Raw genomic sequence first — 20,527 nt, 5'->3', positions numbered from 1 at the left:
CAAAGTCCAAAATAAAATATATATTTTTAAAACTATTTTTTAATATTCAAATTTGACTTAGTTTTTTGATCAAAATATCATTGAATAGATAACAAAATAACGAGTACAATTGATTGAAGTAGTGTTTAATTTTCAAAAGTCTAAAGATTATCAAATAAACCATTTTTTTTTTAAAAAATTTTCAACACTTGCATGACTTGGTTTTTGAAAATATTAATAGAAAGATAATAGAACATAGAAAGTTGTGGTACAAACCGTGCTTATAAGTTTATTTTTAACAACCAAAAACAAAAAGACCAAATAGTAATTAAATAGGGTCTAAGATATTCCAAACACATTTTAGGGCAAACATGTAATCTCCTCCCATTCATGTGCATTTATATTCCAAACATTTAAGGGCAAACTTGTAACCTCTTTCCATTCATATGCATTTATCTATTCCTATAAATACCCACCAACTTTCGCCTCCAAAAATAACCCATCAAATACTCATCAGGTTTAAACTTGATTACCATGGCTAAGTCTCTATTTTTCATGGCTTCTCTTCTCCTCTTCGTTGAATCGTTGTCATCGGTCGCAACGACAAGGTCACTGTTAGATTTGGTCGGTAGCTATGAACCAATAAAGAACATTGATGATCCACACATCCAGAGTCTAGGGAAGTTCGCAGTGGACGAACATAATAAGCAAGCCAAAACTCAACTGAAATTTCAAAAAGTGATTAGTGGAAAACTACAAATTGTGGCAGGGACCAACTACGAACTTGAGTTAACGGCTCTTGAGGGAACTGTAAGCAGAATATATGGGACCCTTATATTCACTGATTTGGAGAACAAGAACCACCTTATCAACTTCTAATGGCCTCTCCAACTAAGCTTCCTTTTGCTTCTCATCAATAACTATGTGTTACATTTTTCTTCTTTTCTTTTATTGTGTGCTTTTTTGTTTATTAAATAAATATTTTCCTTGATAGTAACTTTTTATCTTGAAATTTTAAAAGTAAGTTTAAAAAGTTATTTAAATAATTTTTTATTATTATTATAAATAATATTACATGACATTTAGAATTAGAATAATTTTTAGGAATTATCACTTATCTCTAAAATTATTTTAAAAATATTTTTTAGTTTTAAATATCATATAATTATTTTAAAAACACTCAGGTTCATATTCTAAAAAATTTAGGAATTGAAAAGATAAAATTTGAAAACTTAAGAACTAAATTATCTCTTCTTAAAAATTTAAGGACTAAAAGAAATATGTTTTTAAAATTCAAGGACGACTAAACATAGATTCTTCAAATTTGATGACTAAAAAAAGTAATTTTTTTTCTAGTTAAAGAAAGATTTTAAAATAATAATTATTTACTCACCAACACAAAAACTTAAATTCTGATGAGAAAAAAAAAATAAAAAACAACAAAATAATTCCTATCAAATGTATGTAAACATATAATAATTTCAAATAATTAATGTTATTCCAAATAAATTAATTACATAACACTTAAGTTGTATACAATTTAAATAATCAAAAATTAGTTGGATAACTAAAAGAAAAATGAAGGGAAGAAAAAAGAAAAGTTAAAACTACTCAATTTTCTAAGGTTGAAAGATCGAAATACTTCTCCCCATATCTTAGACTTTGAGGTTGAATGTAGACATTCATGTTAATTGAATCTTAATATATATATATATATATATATATATATATATATATATATATAGCAATTTGTGACAATGATATGTGTCCTTACAATCTATTCAATATCACATGATAAAAAAAAGTCAAAATTTGTTGTCACGTGATAGTTTTTAGTTAATTGGTAGACTACAGAAAGGGCTATACATATATATTTTTCTTTGTTCATTGTTGCTATTTCTCCCTCGATCAGTCAAATTTGTGAGGCCAAAAACAACTTGTTATAGGAAATGGAGCCATTATGCTAACAAAATTAGTGATCAAAGTTAAATCTACAATTCTATAGTAGAGAAAAATGCAGTTTGATCGTTGAGTTATTGTGAGTCCTCAAATTCAATAATTTTATTGAATGTATGTTTCCATTAATTAAAAGCAAACATGCATGCTGCCTATTTGTCATTAAAAAAAATAATTTTATTACTTTTTTTTAGTAAATTCAACAATAATATATTTTTAGTTAAAATACAATTTTGATCTCTATACTTTGAAGTTTGTTCAATTTTAGTCTTTGTGTCAAATAAGAGGTTGTCGAGGCCTTTAATAAATTAAATAATATTTATAACAAACCAATCAAGAACTTCAACTAACCAGTAGTCTTAGTAGCAAGACCAGGACGAACCACAAGAGGTAAATAAATCTTAGGAAAGTAGTAAAAATGGAAGTTTTGGTTTTGGTTGACAGGAAAACTAAATGCAGGAATTTAAATTGAAAAATGTAAAATAGATTGAGAGAGAGAAGATGATACACAAGATTACCTTTGTCAATTAAGATATTATTGGGTTATCTATGGATTATTTCATTGGCTTATCATTCAAATCAAGTTCATGAGTTAACTGATCATCGAGCCTAATCGACTGTTTAGTAATGCTAGACAGACTTCCTATAGAAAACAAGCACACATATCGATCCCTAAATTAACTAAATATTGTCACACAAGCCAGCTATTCACTTAGTTAATCTAACCTAACGTATTTCCATTCCTTAGATATATTAGAACATTAGATTAAATTAACAAAATCTAACGTAACGCATTTCCATCCCTTTAGTTTTGTTGTCTTTCATGTTATTGGAAAGCCTAGAAATGCTAAAAATCAAACTATAACTATAACTAAAATCTATGTGCTAGTGTGGGCGAACAAACATACAAGTATATGCATATTAAATTGTCAGTTTAATCTACTTAACATGCTCATCCTAGATATTCAAGTAAAGAAAGGAAAATAAGAAGAAATTAGAAATATCCCAAGATCATTCATTAAGATCTCATAAAACCATAGAAAGATGCCCAACAATCCTCAAAATCAATATTGGCTATGAGATGTAATTGAAGAGAAAATTGAATCTAAAGAATGTCCTAACCGGCAAAAACAGTGCAAATATGTTGACTAAAGTATTTCCCTAAAGCAAGATTGAGCTTTGTAGTAAGCTTGTTGGGATGAGGTTCAAGTGATCATGGATGTGATTGTGTCTTCCCTGTGTTGAGATAGAGGAGGAGATTGTTGTAGGTGTCAAACCCCCTCCTAGACTACTCTCTTAGCTTAGAAGGAGACATAACTGCAACAGTTATCAACCCTTCTGCTGACACTTACTACCTAATAACTCTAGCGGAAATAATCCGATATCAATATGCAATCTCAAACACAACAGCTGCCTTTATGGCCAAACAACATTAAGTAATAAACACAAGATATTTACAGAGATTACATTACAAGTTGCATAAGTCCCGACACCCAAACTTAGTCCCTACATGAACCACTATAACATGTGTACAACTATTTATAGTAACCGACTAGCTGAAGGGTTACAATAACTCTTGTCTTTTGGTGGCAGAGCAGATGCAGTGCTACCTTTTGAGGATTTGACCGCTTCCTGGGAAAATAAAAACATTTGAAAACGGGGTGAGCTTGCTAGCCCAATGAGTGACTTAAGAAAGAAAACTGATTCTCATGCATCAGTCTCAATAAAGAGATCATACTGAAATATAAATCTTTATAGTAACATTGTACTGCAATATAAAAATTTTCCAAATATAAAACATGTAAATATGTTTTCATCATAAAACATTAATTATTCCTTAGTTGAGAATAACCCTATTGTGATTAAATCCCAACGTCAACTACTTAGTCAAGAGAGAACCCTTTTGCTTAATCTCTGACTTAGTCAAAAGAGAACCCTTTTACTCAATCTTTGACTTAGTCAAGAGAGAAACCTTTTGCTCAATCTTAGACTTTAACTACCTATGTGCACGTGGTTCTAACTAAATACTATCATACTTTAGGTACTCCTGCTCAGATACCTTCTCAAATGTCTCTCAGTATCGAGCTTCAAGTAATACTAGTCATACCATGACTTTCTCTTTAAAGCATGTAAAGTAAAACACATAAAAACATGTCTTTAAAGGCTCTAACACATGCTTGGTGTATTAAAACACACAAAAATAGTTTTTCAATAAACTTTCATACATGGCATGCGTTTTAAAACATAACTCATAGTTTTCTTGGAAAGCTACTTTGTAAAACTAACTAGCATGAGAATTATTGAAAATAGGGTTATTAACCTAGGGACGTTTATGTAATTATGCTGACCCTTAGGGTTTCCTACTGTCTATTTATACAGTGTGTCCCCTATGTATTCTGTGTATCAGATTAAAATAATAAGAAAAGTCTCTATATCGTGGTTTTTCTTTCTATACTAGGGTTTCCACGTAACTATGTTGTCATTCTCTTCCCTACTTTTTTATTTTTAACATAGCATCAGAGCTAGGCGATGAAACCCTAGCCGTTATGGAAGAGAATCAAGCACAGTCATCTTCTGCTGATGGAACTTCGGGTTTTGACATGAAGACGGCTATTCGAGCGGCCGTAAAAGAGTGTTTTCAAGCAGCCCTACCGGCGTTACTTTCTGCCATCCAACAGTAGTCACCGGAGAGCCACTATCTGTGGGAGCCGCCGTACCAGACAGATCCGATCATTCCGAGTTGCAGGGCGTCGCCTTCCGTGCCATCGGAGTCTGCCGCGCTGTCACAGACGTCTGCACCAGTCGGTTTTGCTTCAGTTTACTATTCCGCATCAGGTCAGATCGATCTACAAAGGGTAGCGCCGAATGCAATTGGGCTTTCCACACCAGATTGGTTCGATCAATGTCCTTCTTCATAGATGTCGTCGATTGCCTTCTCGAATCGTCCAGTCGGCTGGGTTCTTCACAGATGCCAACGACCTCTTTCCAGCCGGTGACGTCTTTTTAGTCGATAGTAACTGCCTCATTTCCAGCCGCTTGTGGTTTGACCCATTACCCAGACGATGTCAGACAACAGTTGGCTTATCTCCAACAACAGATTTCAGATTTGGATATGATGTTTGGCGCAAATCCCCAATCAGTTCAACCAGTCTATTTAGAGAACCCGATAAACTCGTTCCCTGTTTTGCCAAATGTTTCTTATTTATCTGGTTTAATGGGTAATTATGCAGGATTTCTTGTAAGGGAAAATTAAATGGCCAAAATTATTTCTCCTGGTCCCAATAAATTCGAATGGCCTTGGAAGGTCGTCACAAATTTGGGTACTTGACAGGGGAGATTCCGACGCCAGCACCAGGCGATCCACAAGAACGAATCTGGAAAGGAGAAGACTCGCTGTTACGCTTTGTTTTGGTGAATAGTATGGAACCTCAAATAGGCAGACCATTATTATATGCTGCAACCGCCAAGGATATATGGGAGGCAACGGAGATTTGTACTCAAAGAGACAGAATGCCTCTCGACTATATACGCTTCATAAACAGGTCCATAAATGCAAACAAGGATCCATGGATGTTACATCTTATTTTAAAAAACTATCGATGTTGTGGCAAGAAATGGACCTGTGTCGAGAGATTGTTTGGAACTGTGCACAAGATGAGGCTCAATACTTGAAATCGAAGAGGCAGACCGTGTTTATGTGTTCTTGGCTGGATTAAATCCTAAATTCAATGATGTTCGTAGTCCAATATTGGGCCAGCGCCTGACTCCTTCACTCAGAGAAGTCTGTTCCGAAATACGGCTGGAAAAGGATCGGTCATGCGCCATGAATAATCCCATTCCTACAACTGATACAGCTTCTTTCGTCATAAAGTCGTCCAGTACTGATGGCGATAAAAAAACCCCCACCTGTGTTGAACATTGTAAGAAGCTCTGGCACACAAAGGACCAGTGTTGGAAATTGCACGGGAAACCTCCAAACAGTAGGCGACGATAGTCTCATGACAAATCTAATACTAGTCGTGCCCTGATAAGTGACTCAGTAGATGAACAGACTCAGAAGCAGTCATCCGTTGACAGTAAGAACAACTTGAGTATGGTTGGGGTGAGTGTTGTTGCACAGTCAGGTAATTTCCCTTCATTCGGCCTTATTAGTATAAATGGTAAAAAACCATGGATTGTGGACTCAAGGGCTACAGATCATCTTATAAATTCTTCAGAATTGTTTATGTCGTATAACCCAAGTGCTGGAAATGAGTGTATTCGCATTGTAGATGGGTCTTTTGCCCCTTTTGTGGGGAAAGGCCATATCTCTCCGTTTGACGGTTTAATTCTGCGTGATACTTTACATGTGCCTAAAATCTCTTATAATTTATTATCTATTAGTAAAATGACAAGGGATTTGAAGTGTAAGGCAAGTTTCTCACCTGATTCCGTTTTGTTTCAGGATCTGAAATCAGGGATGACGATTGGTACTGTCCGGCATGATAGGGGACTCTAATTCCTTTCTGAAGAAGCTTCCTCTAGAGATGATCATCAAACTGGATTTTTGTCGTTAAATTTTTCTATTTCTGAAAATGACTTTATGTTGTGGTATTTCTGTTTAGGACATCCGAATTTTCAATATATGAAGTATTTGTTTCCGCATTTATTTCGCAATGTCAATACTTCTTCTTTAAATTGTGATGTATGTATTCGTGCCAAGCAAAGTTGTGTTTCTTTCCAGTCCTAGCCTTACAAACCCTTGAGTCCTTTTTTCCTTGTTCATAGTGATGTATGGGGTCCTCACCGGTTACCATTTCCACTGGAAAATGATGGTTTGTCACATTTATAGACGATCACACCCGCCTTACCTGGGTCTTCCTCCTCACTGACAAATCTGAGGTATCATCTATTTTCCAACAATTTTATATAACTGTCGAAACTCAGTTCAAAACAAAGATTAGAATTTTACGAAGTGATAATTGGCGAGAATTCTTCAATGCCTTCTTTAGGGTTTTTCTTGTTTCTAAGGGTATTATCCACCAGAGCTCGTGTGCTTACACTCCACAACAAAATGGAGTAGCTGAGCAGAAAAATCATCATCTGGTTGAAGTAGCCCGGTCTCTTATGTTATGTGCCAGTCTTCTGTCATACCTGTGGGGGGATGCAGTTCTCACTGCTGCCCATCTCATTAATCGAATGCCCTTTCGTATTCTTAATCTTCATACTCCTGTAGAACTGTTTAAAGAGTCTTTCCCAACCACTCAATTAATCTTCGATGTTCCTCTTCGGGTTTTTGGTTGTGTTGCCTTTGTTCACTCCCATGGTCCAAACTGCACAAAATTTACTCATCGTGCTTAAAAGTGTGTCTTTGTTGAATATCCACTTCACCAACGTGGATATAAATGTTATCACTTGTCATCTCATAAGTACTATGTCTCAATGGATGTCACCTTCCTTGAGGATCGGCCGTTTTCCTCTATTAGTCATCTTCAGGGGGAGAACATGAATGAATAGACTAACTGGTCTTCTTATGCTATCCCCTTAGAGTCAGCTCCCATTCATATCTCGTCTAAACCTAGTTCTGAGCATGACAGTCTGATCCTTCCTACCAACCAAGTTCCTTGGAAAACTTACTATAGGAAGAATCTCAAGAAGGAAGCAGTGTCACCTGTCGAGCCAGAACCGCCGGCTCCAGTGCATAAGTCAGACCCCCCATCAGATCCAGGTACGTACATTCTTGAAATTAATGATGTTTATGTATGTATGGAGACTGATGAATACAGGCAAGATAAGGGAGAAGGAAGTAGTAATACTGAAAGAATGGCAGAAAGGGAGATACTAGAGAATGAAATGATTCTGGCTAATGATGATGTGGAGGATACTACTGAAGTTTCTGACACTCAGATAGTCGATCATGGTGAGGAGCTTGGAAAATTGAAAGAACGTGATGCATTGCTTGATCTTTCTATAGCTCTGAGGAAAGGAACTCGTTCATGTACTAAATACTCTATGCATAGTTACATGACATATAGTAATCTGGCAATCGAATTCAAAGCATTCACTACTAGTTTGGACACTGAGATAGTTCCCAATGATATAAGTGTTGCAATGAAAAAACCTGAATGGCGGTTTACTGTTATGGAAGAAATGAGAGCTCTCAAGAAGAATGAAACTTGAGAACAGGTGGCTCTGCCTGAAGGGCACAAGACAGTTGGATGTAAATGGGTGTTTACTATAAAATGCAAGTCATATGGGACAATTGGCCAGTACAAGGCAAGACTCGTTGCAAGGGGCTTTACGCAAACCTATGGAGTAGATTATTCTGAAACGTTTTCTCCTATGGCCAAACTTAATACTATCTGAGTGCTCTTGTCAGTTGCTGTAAATAAGGATTGGTCCATACACCAACTTGATGTTAAAAATGCTTTTTTGAATGGGGAACTTGAAGAGGAAGTCTATATGAGTCCTCCTCCTGGGTTCGAAAGTCAATTAAAAAACAAGGTGTGTAGATTGAGAAAGTCGTTATATGGATTGAAACAGTCTCCAAGGGCCTGGTTTGACAGGTTCACAACTTTTGTAAAAGCACAGGGGGTATGTTCAGGGGCATTCTGATCACATTCTTTTTATAAAAAGATCGACATCAGGGAAGATAGCTGTTCTTATTCTCTACGTTGATGACATTGTTTTATCTGAGGATGATTATGCAGAGATCATGAGGCTCAAAACAGAGATGGCCAAAGAATTTGAAATTAAAGACCTCGGGAAGCTAAGATACTTTTTGGGAATGGAAGTGGCTCGATCAAAAGAAGGTATATCAGTCTCTCAACGAAAATATACTCTGGACTTACTAAAGGAAACAGACATGACTGGTGTAAACCTGTTGACACACCAGTAGAGTAAAATGCGAAGCTCAGTGATAAAAATGATAGAATTTCTGTTAATAAAGAAAGGTATCAGCAGTTAGTCGGGAAGTTGATCTACTTGTCTCACATAAGACCAGATATTTCGTATGTTGTAGGTGTTGTCAGTCAGTTTATGAAAGCTCCATGTGAAGATCATATGACAGTAGTTGAACGCATCCTTCGGTACCTGAAAGGAACTCCTGGCAAGGGTCTAATATTTAGAAAGACCGATAAACGATCTGTTGAAGCTTACACTGATTCTGACTGGGAAGGGTCTGTTGTTGATAGAAAATCGACATCTGGGTACTGTACGTTTGTCTGGGATAATCTAGTCACCTAGAGAAGTAAGAAACAAGGAGTTGTTGCTAGAAGTAGTGCTGAGGCTGAATATAGGGCCATGAGTCTGGGTATTTGTGAAGAAATTTGGTTGAAGAAAGTGTTATCAGATCTCTAGCAAGATAATGAGCTTCTGATGAAATTGTTTTGTGACAATAAAGCTGCCATCAATATTGCAAATAACCCGGTTCAACATGACAGAACTAAACACATAGAGATTGACAAACATTTCATTAAGAAGAGGTTGGACAGTGGAAACACATGCATCCCTTATATTCCTTCAAATCAACAAGTTGCAGATGTATTTACAAAAGGGTTGCTGAGATAAAACTTTGATTATTGTATAAGCAAGTTGGGCCTTGTCGATATTTATGCTCCAACTTGTGGGGGGGGGGTGGGGGAGAGAGGGAGGTGAAAATGGGGTTATTAACCTAGGGGCGTTTATGTACTTATGCATACCCGTAGGGTTTCTTACTATCTATTTATACATTGTGTCCCTATGTATTCTGTTTGTATCAGATTTAAAATAATAAGAAAAGTCTCTATATCATGGTTCTTCTCCCTGTACTAAGGTTTCCACGTAACTGTGTTGTTATTTCTCTTTCCCTACTCTTTTATTTTTAACAAGAATAATCTTTCTTAAAATATGATTTCTTTAAAACATTGTAAATATTTAGTCACTTCACAACTTTTAGGACTACTCTTCAAAGGTCGATATGCTTCTAACACTGGTGTCAATCCTGTGGACACAGAAGCATATATTTTAGCTACTAACATTGGTCTCTCTTTTGAGACTAACTCTGAAATAAGCCTTGTGTTTAGCCTTCACCTAAAAGACCCTCACTCAAATGCATACCTTGCTGTAGGTCTATAGTACTTAGAAATTTCCTTGAGACTTTGGCTTTTTCTATGCGTCTCAACTCTCAACACAAACGCTGTGAAACCCGGAATCCATTTTCCCTTCCATAGCAGAAATAAAAGAGATTAACTAAGGATGAGTTAAATCCTAAGACAAAGAGTAGGAAAATTTCTAAGTGAAAAAAAGAATTTGTTTAAATACTTTGAAAATAGCCATTATTAGTGAAGATTTGGCTAAGTATAACATGCGGTGGAAGCTAAGGTGAAGGTGATTAAGTGTTGGACTAGCATTGATATAGTGTCATGCGTTGTCCATGAAGTTTTGAGAGGTTAACTTAGGCATGGAGAGAGATTGAAGTATGGCCAAGACTAACGCATGCGGCAGCCACTGTTTTTGAAGGTTTAGAACAATGCATGGGGTACGACGACTGTGTGGATGCGATGGTTGCGTTGGTAGCATGCGGCGATGCATGACACGCAGACGATGGGGGTATGCATCGACGGTATATGACAGCACCATACACTGGCATCATGCGATGATGCTATGCGATGTGCGACCGAAGGTGTGCGTCGATGGTATACGGTAGAACTATGCGTTGGTGTCGTACGGGGATGCTATACGTTGATGTCTTGCGACAGTGCTAAGTTTTGATGACATGCGCGAGGTGCTATGCATTGATGTCATGCAACAGTGATATACGTTGATGACATGTTCGTGGTGCTATGCGTTGGTGGTTTGCGGTGGCCTTGCTACGCGAGAGTGTGCGACCGAGGGCATGCGGTGGAGCGGCCTATGGTATGCGGCCGAGGGTATGCGACCGATGGTGTGCGTGTATGCGGCCGAAGGAATGCGTTGGTAGTATGCGATGGCATGCAACGATGGATGCGATGGATACGATGGACGCGGCAGTGTTACGCGATGGTATGTGGTGATGCTACATGATGGATGCGATGGCATGCGGCGATGGATGCGATTGATACGATGGGTGCGGCGACCTTGCTAAGGTATAAGCTATGCGATGGAACGAGCTAAGGTGGATGCATAGTGATTTGCCATTGCGTTGTTAAGGATTGCGGTAACAAGGATAATGGGGTGGGTTGCGTTGGTTATAAGAGATGTGTTAGCAAGAACCTAGGCGATGGTGAGCTATGCCTTGAAGTGTTGAGTTGAGAACCAAGTTGACCTAAGGGTTACTATGCGTTGGTGATATGCTATGCGTTGGATAGCCGAGGACATGTGGGCGCATAGTACAAGGCTAGTAGTATGCATTGAAAGAAGTGTTGGTCATCATCCTAGTTGAATGCATATTGAGTTGGATGGACGCATATGAAGGATGAACACATATGAAGGACGTTAGCCAGACATGTGGCTTGCTAGGAAGGAGTCTTAGGCCTTAAGAAAATGAGGTGGGTGCATGAGCAGACATACAAAGTTAAGCCTTAAAGTGTTGGCTATGGAGGAGGAAGACACTTAAGATTGCATTGATGAAAGAGTTGCATTGATAGTGTGAGGTGAAGACACCTCAAGCAGAAGGTGGAGGAGGTTGGAAGTTGGCAGATGCTAAGGAAAACACTTGGATGTGATCAAGGGAGGAGGTGTCGGGCAAAGAAGAAGGGTTGAACGCCTATAAAAGGGGGATAATGCCTCACTTCAACCTACACATTAGTTAAGTACTTAAAACCACAAAGAAAGGGAAAAAAAAAAAGAGATACTCAAAGAAGGGAAAGCAGTGCTCGGTCAGAAGTGCAAGCAAAGGCGCAAAGAGAGTAGGGTTGTACGGGCAGACGCATAGGCTAACTTCAAACAAGAAGTTTTTCCAAACTACTCGTGCAAATCAGGTGATTTTTGAACCAAAAGTTTTTAAATTAAGTGTAGTTTCAGTGTGAGAGCTGCCTTAATGCAACTATAACTCTAAGACTGACAAATTCAAGGAAAACCGTGAGGTGCTCATCAGTGAGGAGACAGTTGAGCCAAGAGGAATAAACTTGAGACTCGAAACTTTCGCCAAGGAATTTCAAGGCGAAACTTTAAGGTATTGTAGATAAGACACTTTCACACATTTTTGAAGAACAAAATGTCTTGAGATAAGGCTCGAAAGAGTTAGTAATGTAAGCTTAAAATTAAACCTGAAATAGGGTCCAACGGTGGAACAAGGGAAACCAATTGAACTGCGAAGAAAGTTCTCAACAAATCACTGTGAGTGGTTTCTTCCTTTATTCTTTTAAGCATATTGTGAATTAATATGTTGTAGGTTATGCTATGAGATATGTATGACATTGGGATAGTCAGGGGATCTAAGGACCTAGAACCTGGCCCGGAATGAATCCTTACAGGATGGTCAGGGGACCGAGGAGTCTAGTGTCTGAGCTTGTGGGACAAAGAAACCTTGAAATGGGATGGTCAGAGGGCCGACGGGCTAGCTTCTGAGCCCATGAAAGGGAGAACTATGTGCACATAGGTTGATATTTTAGTTATGATATGTTAACCGTCTACTGTGTGTGTAGGTGGGTTTGTGAAAGCTTCATGGTATGGTGGGGGTTCGCATGAGAACCTCGTGATAATGCTTGTGAAAGACTTGTATTTGTTTTACCACTCACTGAGCTTTGTAAAGCTCATGGTTTGTCTCTGTGTTTCTCTTGCAGATAGTTGACGAGTCTAGGATACAATTTTGGTTAAGGTCTGCCACAAGTCTAGAAATAGTATTAAATGAGATTGGTTATCAGGATAGGGTCTTTCATGTAAATGTAACTTGAGTTTGTAAACTAGTTTCTAATAAAACAATGTAATATTTTCCACTACTATTATAAGTAAGGTTATTAAAAGAAACTAGTAAGTTAACCGAAGTAGCATCAGTTAATATCACGCCTCTCCTCGGGCTCAGAGGTGCGGGCTCGGGGCAGGGTGTGACAAACGCATCCCCACTTGTGCAACCAACACTTGTTTGAAGTGTTCCTTCAACTACGCATGGTCATCCATAAAGGCTACTATGCGTCCAGGACTCGAGGCAAGCCTTCTTCAGCCCAAACAACAAGTCAAAGGCATCAGAGTTCTCAGCCCTTAGTCTGCCCGAGCATCTACTTTGAGCTGCCAATTTACTCAACCTAAGTAGCTACCTGCTTATTCATAAAATTCCAGATTCGTCTTACTGTATTAATAACTTAAATTCTAGAGCTCACCTCAAGAAATTTCATTCTACAAACGTGTTTAGAATTGTCTCAAACTTTAAAATTCCAACTTCAAAATTTTTGTGTTTCTTCCTAAAGACTCAATTCTTCAACGACGGCCTAGATTCACCCTTGAACAGAACCTCTGGTCACCTTTTCCCTTCTCTAGCCTTATTCCTGTGAGACATTCTTCTGGTAGTGTCACCTCTGAAACTAGACTCTTAGAACTTTCTAACGACATCAAGATCTCTCAATTTTCACAGAGGAATTGATCAAACTGAGCTTTTGAAATTTAGCCTCTCTTTTATACTGCTTCCCACCGTTTACTATTAAAGTCTAGGATGACACCTCCAGCTTAGATGGAGCTGAATTCGATGCTTAGGACAGTTGTTGCCCCTTAATCGGTGATTAAGACTAATTACTTCATCTACTGTCAATGCCTACTTCAACTAGGTTCAACGCACACCTTAGTTCTCATGCAAGCCTATTCCAATGCATGTGTTGTGTGCCTTGGCCTCCTTTCGGCCTCAAGCCTCAATGCAACTTTAACTCTTTCAACTTTACAAAGCCTGACCCACACAAGCTCTACTCATTTCATGACAAGCTTGACTAACGCATAGCCAGCCTTACCCCAGCACACAGCTCTAACGCACACTGAGTAGTCAACGCTCAACGCCCAGATTGGTCCACTCGCACGCAAGCCTCAATCGTTTAGCTCAGCGCCCATCGGATAGCTCTCTCTGCCACTCATCACGTAACTCTCGCTGTCGCTCATCGCGTAGCTCTCACTATCGCTCATCGTGTAGCGCTGACGCCTATCGTCTAACGCATCACGCCCATCAACTAGCACTCACGCCCATCGTGTAGCACCATCGCATATCGTGTAGCACCATCGTCTAGCGCATCACTTCGCATCATTTAGCGTCGCACATAGCTATACGATTGTTCGCGCACAACACTCCAACACTCGGCGTCCACGATCGGTAAAACTCTCCCTAAATAGTCCAACACGTACTATTTGATTCCCTATATCACAATCTGGTATCTCGGAATTAACAATAAAAGAGAAACATCAAAAACTCAAGAAGAAAAATGCATACTGTACTTTTCAATAAACTCACTATCGTGATCGAAGTGAACAAAAAAAAAAATGCTTCTGCTATCACGCTCAAATTTGTTGTCTGTCTTTTTTTTTTTTTCTAAATTGATTTGCGGTACCCTCTTTTTGATATGCAGCCTCGACTTTGTCATCCCTCACCAATTCCCACGTAAACAAACATATGTATGTATGTATATATATGTATATGTGTGTGTGGTGTATATGTATCATATACTGCAAACCTAAATTAAGGTAAATGGGCCAAGCCCAATTTGATCAACCATGACAACAATTAATTATGTCCTTCACTTTTGACTTGGGTCAAAATTAGAAACTTAATTGTACATCTTCAATTTTGACTCCCATCAAAATTATATATATATCATCAAAGCATGTGTGCTTCTACATGAAATTTTGTTTCCACAATTCTAATAATGTGCATCTCGATTAATCTCATGAGTCAAATCTCCTGATCTCATAATATTTTGGTATTCAGAAAACTCGTAAGATATTAAATCCAAGATCGGTGGTAACCATGATGGTTGAGAATGTTGAGATTTTTGTCAAAATGTTTGCCAACTCCACCAACTTTGCTACTCTTTGAAGGTTAGGCATTTTCATCACTCCTATTTGCTAACAGTTTTTTTCTTAAACTGTATCGTCATTATATCCTCACTAGCAAATTCATCAATCATTTCAATGTACAACAGAGTTTGCTGTAGTGAAGCAAACAACAAGGCTCTTTTGAAATGGAGTTCATTGTGGTGTGACAATCATCACGGACAACAGTACATATAAGGAACATAGGGATGATGTTGCTGTTGCCCAATTTGATCCTTTAAACCATTTTATTTTTAGTCTTAATTGTAATTGTATATTTTTCTTCACAATTTTTTTAACCATAACTTTTCCCTTAGAGAAACAGTGCATATAGTGGGATTATTTATTTTTTTTCGTGGAATGCAGATAATCAAAATCTTTAGATGCACGGAATTATAGGTGTTGTATCTTTAGATAACTATATTTTTTTTTAAAGAAATATTTTACAAATATGTGGGAATATTTTGATAATTGTATTTGTTTCATAAGATTTTTGCTTAAATTTACATAATGTTCCAAGAATGTCCTTACAACTATTTATTAATTTATTATTAATTTAATATAATTTAAACTTATATAACATACTCGTTTTTATCCATTTGAGTTTTTTTTTTTAATTAATAGAATTTATATTCTTTTTATATGTTGTTTTTCTCAAGAAAAAAATATATAATAATTTAAGATTTTTTTAAAAAATAGATATTAATTGAAATTCAAATTTGAATATCATGCTAATTAATAACAACTACGATATATCAAAATATAGTGATTATATATATAAAAGAAGGCCAAAAGAGTAAAATAGCTTTCAACATGAAAATTTGGATAACTCATGTATTCAAAAATCTTGAGATGTTCTTCGTAAGGGCATTTTAGGATGCCAAGGGATCTATGACTGGACATCTTTCGATATTCCAAAACAAATGTGGTAATGCAAATGTCCATTCGATGAAAATTTAGGATGTTTATGAAACAAACAACTCCCTTAAGAAATAGATAACATAACAAATAAATGCATAAGCGGAGTAGAGTTTGATTTTTGAAAACCAAAAATCTTATGGCTGACTTTTTTGTTTCTGCAATTTTGAAAAATCGATTTTGTTATGCATTAATTTGTTTAACATTTACGCTAAAATCATGAGTGAATATTTTGTTTCTTGATAATAATTATTACCTTATAAAAGTTAGGTTTGGATTGCTAATATATATATAGAATGAACTTTATTGGGATACCTTTAAAGAATTCTATTTTGTTAGAGCTAAAAATGGAACAATAATCATGGTAATGCCCTAATAGGTAGCAATTCTTTTTTTTAAGATTTTGCAAATATAACAAATTATATACAACTTTGCAAATCTAGAAAATCAAGATTTTAACAAAAGAAGTCTTCAAAGAACCGTTCTCAACTATAAAGAAGAAAAATCGGATAGTAATCCACATCTCAATTAAAAGATACTTTATGATGAAAAACCATGCAATCTTTTGTTAAAAAATGTTAAATTATAAAGGTTAGAGGTTCGATTCCCTAATTTTATACTTTAATTATAATACTTTTATAAAAAAAAAATACTTATACTTTTAAAAGTTATAATATTATCCATAAACTTTTATAAACGAATTTAATGAATTTATGTATTTATTATAACTTAGACTTTAAAAAAAATACCATCTAAGATAACAATTTTGCCCTAAAACGAATAATTTGAATATTTCGAAGATTCCTCTCACTATGTAATATTTGTATATTCAACTACTTATTATATGTTTCTTAGTAAATAAAAATAAGTATGAGTAGTTAATTACATATTACTGTTTATTTGATTAAAAATAATACAATCTATTAAAACGTTTCTTTTAATTTTAAAATTTACAAACACGATTGTTTTTAGAAATAGAAAACGAAAGACAATTGATAATCAAACGAATCTTATGGTTTTCATCTTTTCTAACTATGCATTCAAATTCTTGACCAAATTTCAAATTCCAAAAACTAGTTTTTAAAAACTATTTCTTTTAGTATTCAAATCTTAGGCTTGATTTTTGAGACACATTGAAAGATAGATAATAAAACCATAAAAAAAATTGATGAAAGTAGTGTTTATAAACTTAATTTTTTTTTCAAACAAAAAATCAAATAGTTATCAAATTGATTGTACATTTTTTAGTTTTCAAAACTTGCCTTGCTTAGATTTTAAATATATTATAGTAGAGTCATGGGTATTAAAACATATAAATTTATGGATAGAAATAATGTTTATATGCATTGTCATCTCCGTCCATTCATGTGCATTTATATTCCAAACATTTAAGGGCAAACTTGTAACCTCTTTCCATTCATATGCATTTATCTATTCCTATAAATACCCACCAACTTTTTCCTCCAAAAATAACCCATCAAATACTCATCAGGTTTAAACTTGATCACCATGGCTAAGTCTCTATTTTTTATGGTTTCTCTTCTCCTCTTCGTTGTATCGTTGTCATCGGTCGCAGCGACAAGGTCACTGTTAGATTTGGTCGGTAGCTATGAACCAATAAAGAACATTGATGATCCACACATCCAGAGTCTAGGGGAGTTTGCAGTGGACGAACACAATAAGCAAGCCAAAACTCAACTAAAATTTCAAAAAGTGATTAGTGGAAAACTACAAATTGTGGCAGGGACCAACTACGAACTTGAGTTAACGGCTCTTGAGGGAACTGTAAGCAGAATATATGGGACCCTTATATTCACTGATTTGGAGAACAAGAACCACCTTATCAACTTCTATGGTCTCTCCAACTAAGCTTCCTTTTGCTTCTCATCAATAACTATGGTGTTGCTACTTCTTTATCTTCTTCTTCCTCTTCTGTTTTTTTTTCTTCTTTCTTTCTATAGTGTGTTATTTTAATTTGTTTATTAAATAAACATTGTCATTGGCAATAAATACTACTTCGTGTATGATTTCACTCTCCATTCCCTCCCACTAATTTATGTGGCTTTGAACTCAAAAAATACATGTATGGTCCGTTTGGTAACCATTTTATGTTTTTTTTTTTTTTGAAAATTAAATCTATGTACATTATTTTTACCTTCAAATTTTTCTTTTATTAACTATTTTTCATCAATTATTTAAAAAAATAAAACAAAATTTTGAGAAGTAAAAAAAATAACTTTCAAAAAGTTGTTTTTGTTTTTAGAATTTTGCTAAAAATTCAATCATTGTATTTAATAAATATGTAAATCATTATAAAAAATGTGAATGAAATAAACTAATTTTCAAAAATAAAAGCTAAAAAATTAAAATCTCAACTATATTTTCATTTGGAAAAAAATGTTGCGGCTCGAAATAATGTTTTATAGAAAATTAATGGAGCCACTAAAATGCTATTGCATACTTATATTAATATTTAATGAATGTAAGGATTTGTATTCAAATGAGTTCAATACAAAAACGATTATATTTAAATTTCGAAGAAATTAAGGATTAGATTTATGTGTTCAAGTCTTATTTTTATTTAATAAAAACATTAATTAAAATTTTAAAATAGCCTTAGATGGAAAGACTTATTAATTGTTTAATAAATATATAAAAAAATTAAAAATACAATTAGAGTCCAGGTTATATTAACAAAGACGAATATTAATTTATATTCCTTTAACTTTGAAGATTGTATCCATTTAAACCATAAACTATTATTGTATCAATTTAAATCATGAATGTTAAGGTTGTATCAATTTAAATCTGAAACTAATAATTGTATCAATTTAAACCTTCAACTTTCATGAGTATATCAATTTAAACCCTAAAGTTCCATAAGTGTATCCAAATATACCATAATAGAGAGCTTAAATTGATACATTTGTATAAGTTTAAGGTTTAAATTGATATAGTTATGAAAGTTCAAGATTTAAATTGATACATTTATTAGTTTGAGGTTTAAATGACACACTTATGAAAGTTCAAGATTTAAATTAATACACTTATTTAATTTCATTATTGTTTTTTAATAATTTATTCTCCAACAACTTTTAAAAATAGTTTATTAGCACTTTGAAAATTAAGTTTTCATTATATAAATTAAAATTGAGTTGTTAATCTTAATTCGATATATGAAATTAATTAAATAATATTTTTATGTATTTACATTTTACTTCTTTTTAGAACAAAATTTTAAATAAATCACCTAAATAATCTGAACCAACCCAACACCAAATATTTCATAGTTGGGTTGGGTTTATTTTTTAAATAAGAGTTATTTGGATCAAACAAATTTACAGTTTCAACAATTGGGTTGGATCTAAAAAGTCCGTTAATTCAATCTTATTGAATCTATAAACTCAATAATTTTACTCATGAGATTGTATTTAGGTTTTCCATTAATCTTTAAAACAGATGACATGACATCTATTTTTTATTAAAAGAAAAAATATTTTATGCGCCTCGAACTTCAACCATCTTTACGTAGTTTATCAAAGAACTCAATCACAGATTATATCATATTAACGTGGAATAAACATATAAACAAACTTTTTTGAACTACAAAGGGTAGTCAATCGAAAAGTTGAACACAACAGTAGCATGAGAAATAATTGAGGAAAAATTTAAAAAAGAAATTTTAAAATAGTTGAGAAATAGAAGGCAAGTGGTGACGCATAATGTAATTAAGATGAAAAAAAAAATTACCATGGGTAATTAATACTAATTTAATCAATATTCTATTCATGATACAAATAAAGAAAAATAATCTCCTAAATAGAAAAATATCCATTAAATTTAAAGGGTAAAAATGGAAAGAAATGTGAAGGAAACAAAGCCAAACATGAGTCGAACAATTTTCTTTAAAATGGACATTAATTAAATATAGGATTTTAAATAAGTCATTTTCTACCATTTCTTTTAAGTTATGTTTAGATATTACTAAGGTTTTTTCCCCTTCAATTGTCCTTTAAAAAATTGTTTTGTTTTGCATTGGTTTGTTAGGAGCATTTCAGATACAATCTTAATGCCTATTTCTTCATCATAATAATTATTGCCTAACAAAATGAAACTTTATTGGAAACATTTAAAGCATAGATGAAAATGGAATACATCAAATATGAAAATATAAAATTTATCTGATAAAAGTGAAAGGATTAATCTCATTAAATTCATAAATTTATTTAAGAATTACGATCAAGAGCCTAGTTCAACTGATATAATGTTCGTACTATCGATCTCAAGGTCTGTGACTTATTCATGATTACACTAATAATTTTGAATTTTTATTGTAATGGGATAATATAATATTACAAATAAAATTACTAAATAATTTATTAAGAAATTGATTACAAGGCTTTATGACACAATTCTTTATATATATATATAAACCGAAATTAAGTCTTCAAAAAACAGTTTTTATTAAAAAGAAATTGAACACCCAAATCTCAATTAACTTAAATCGTCTCTGGAAGAGATAATTTCATTTGTCATTATTAAGTGAAATTTAATCCTGTCTCTTAAAAAATTTTATGAAATGGCAAAAATCATTCTAGTTGTTCTTTTTCTTTTTTCTTTTTTCTTTTTTTTTTTTCTTTTTTGTCTACTCTACCTTAGTTAAATCTTATCATTATTTTTACTGCCAACTTAATCAATCCATTGTAATCTCCTCCCATTCATGTGTATTTAT

At 34.4% G+C, this 20,527-nt stretch overlaps 2 protein-coding genes across 2 annotated transcripts; both read left to right on the top strand.

Moving 5' to 3' along the window:
• The first annotated feature begins 513 nt into the window (after window positions 1–513).
• Window positions 514–858, top strand: LOC120083993 (cysteine proteinase inhibitor 5-like). Its single transcript, XM_039039898.1, has one exon. The coding sequence runs from the start codon at window positions 514–516 to the stop codon at window positions 856–858; it is 345 nt and encodes a 114-aa protein (XP_038895826.1).
• A 16,446-nt stretch (window positions 859–17,304) lies between these two features.
• On the top strand, window positions 17,305–17,664 carry LOC120083992 (cysteine proteinase inhibitor 5-like). The gene has a single exon (XM_039039897.1). It carries the CDS (start codon window positions 17,305–17,307, stop codon window positions 17,662–17,664), a length of 360 nt encoding a protein of 119 aa, XP_038895825.1.
• The last annotated feature ends 2,863 nt before the right edge of the window (window positions 17,665–20,527 follow it).

The sequence above is a fragment of the Benincasa hispida genome, chromosome 8 (assembly GCF_009727055.1).
Source record: "Benincasa hispida cultivar B227 chromosome 8, ASM972705v1, whole genome shotgun sequence".
In the NCBI taxonomy this organism is placed as follows: domain Eukaryota; kingdom Viridiplantae; phylum Streptophyta; class Magnoliopsida; order Cucurbitales; family Cucurbitaceae; genus Benincasa; species Benincasa hispida.
This window is presented reverse-complemented; position numbering and strand designations above follow the sequence as displayed.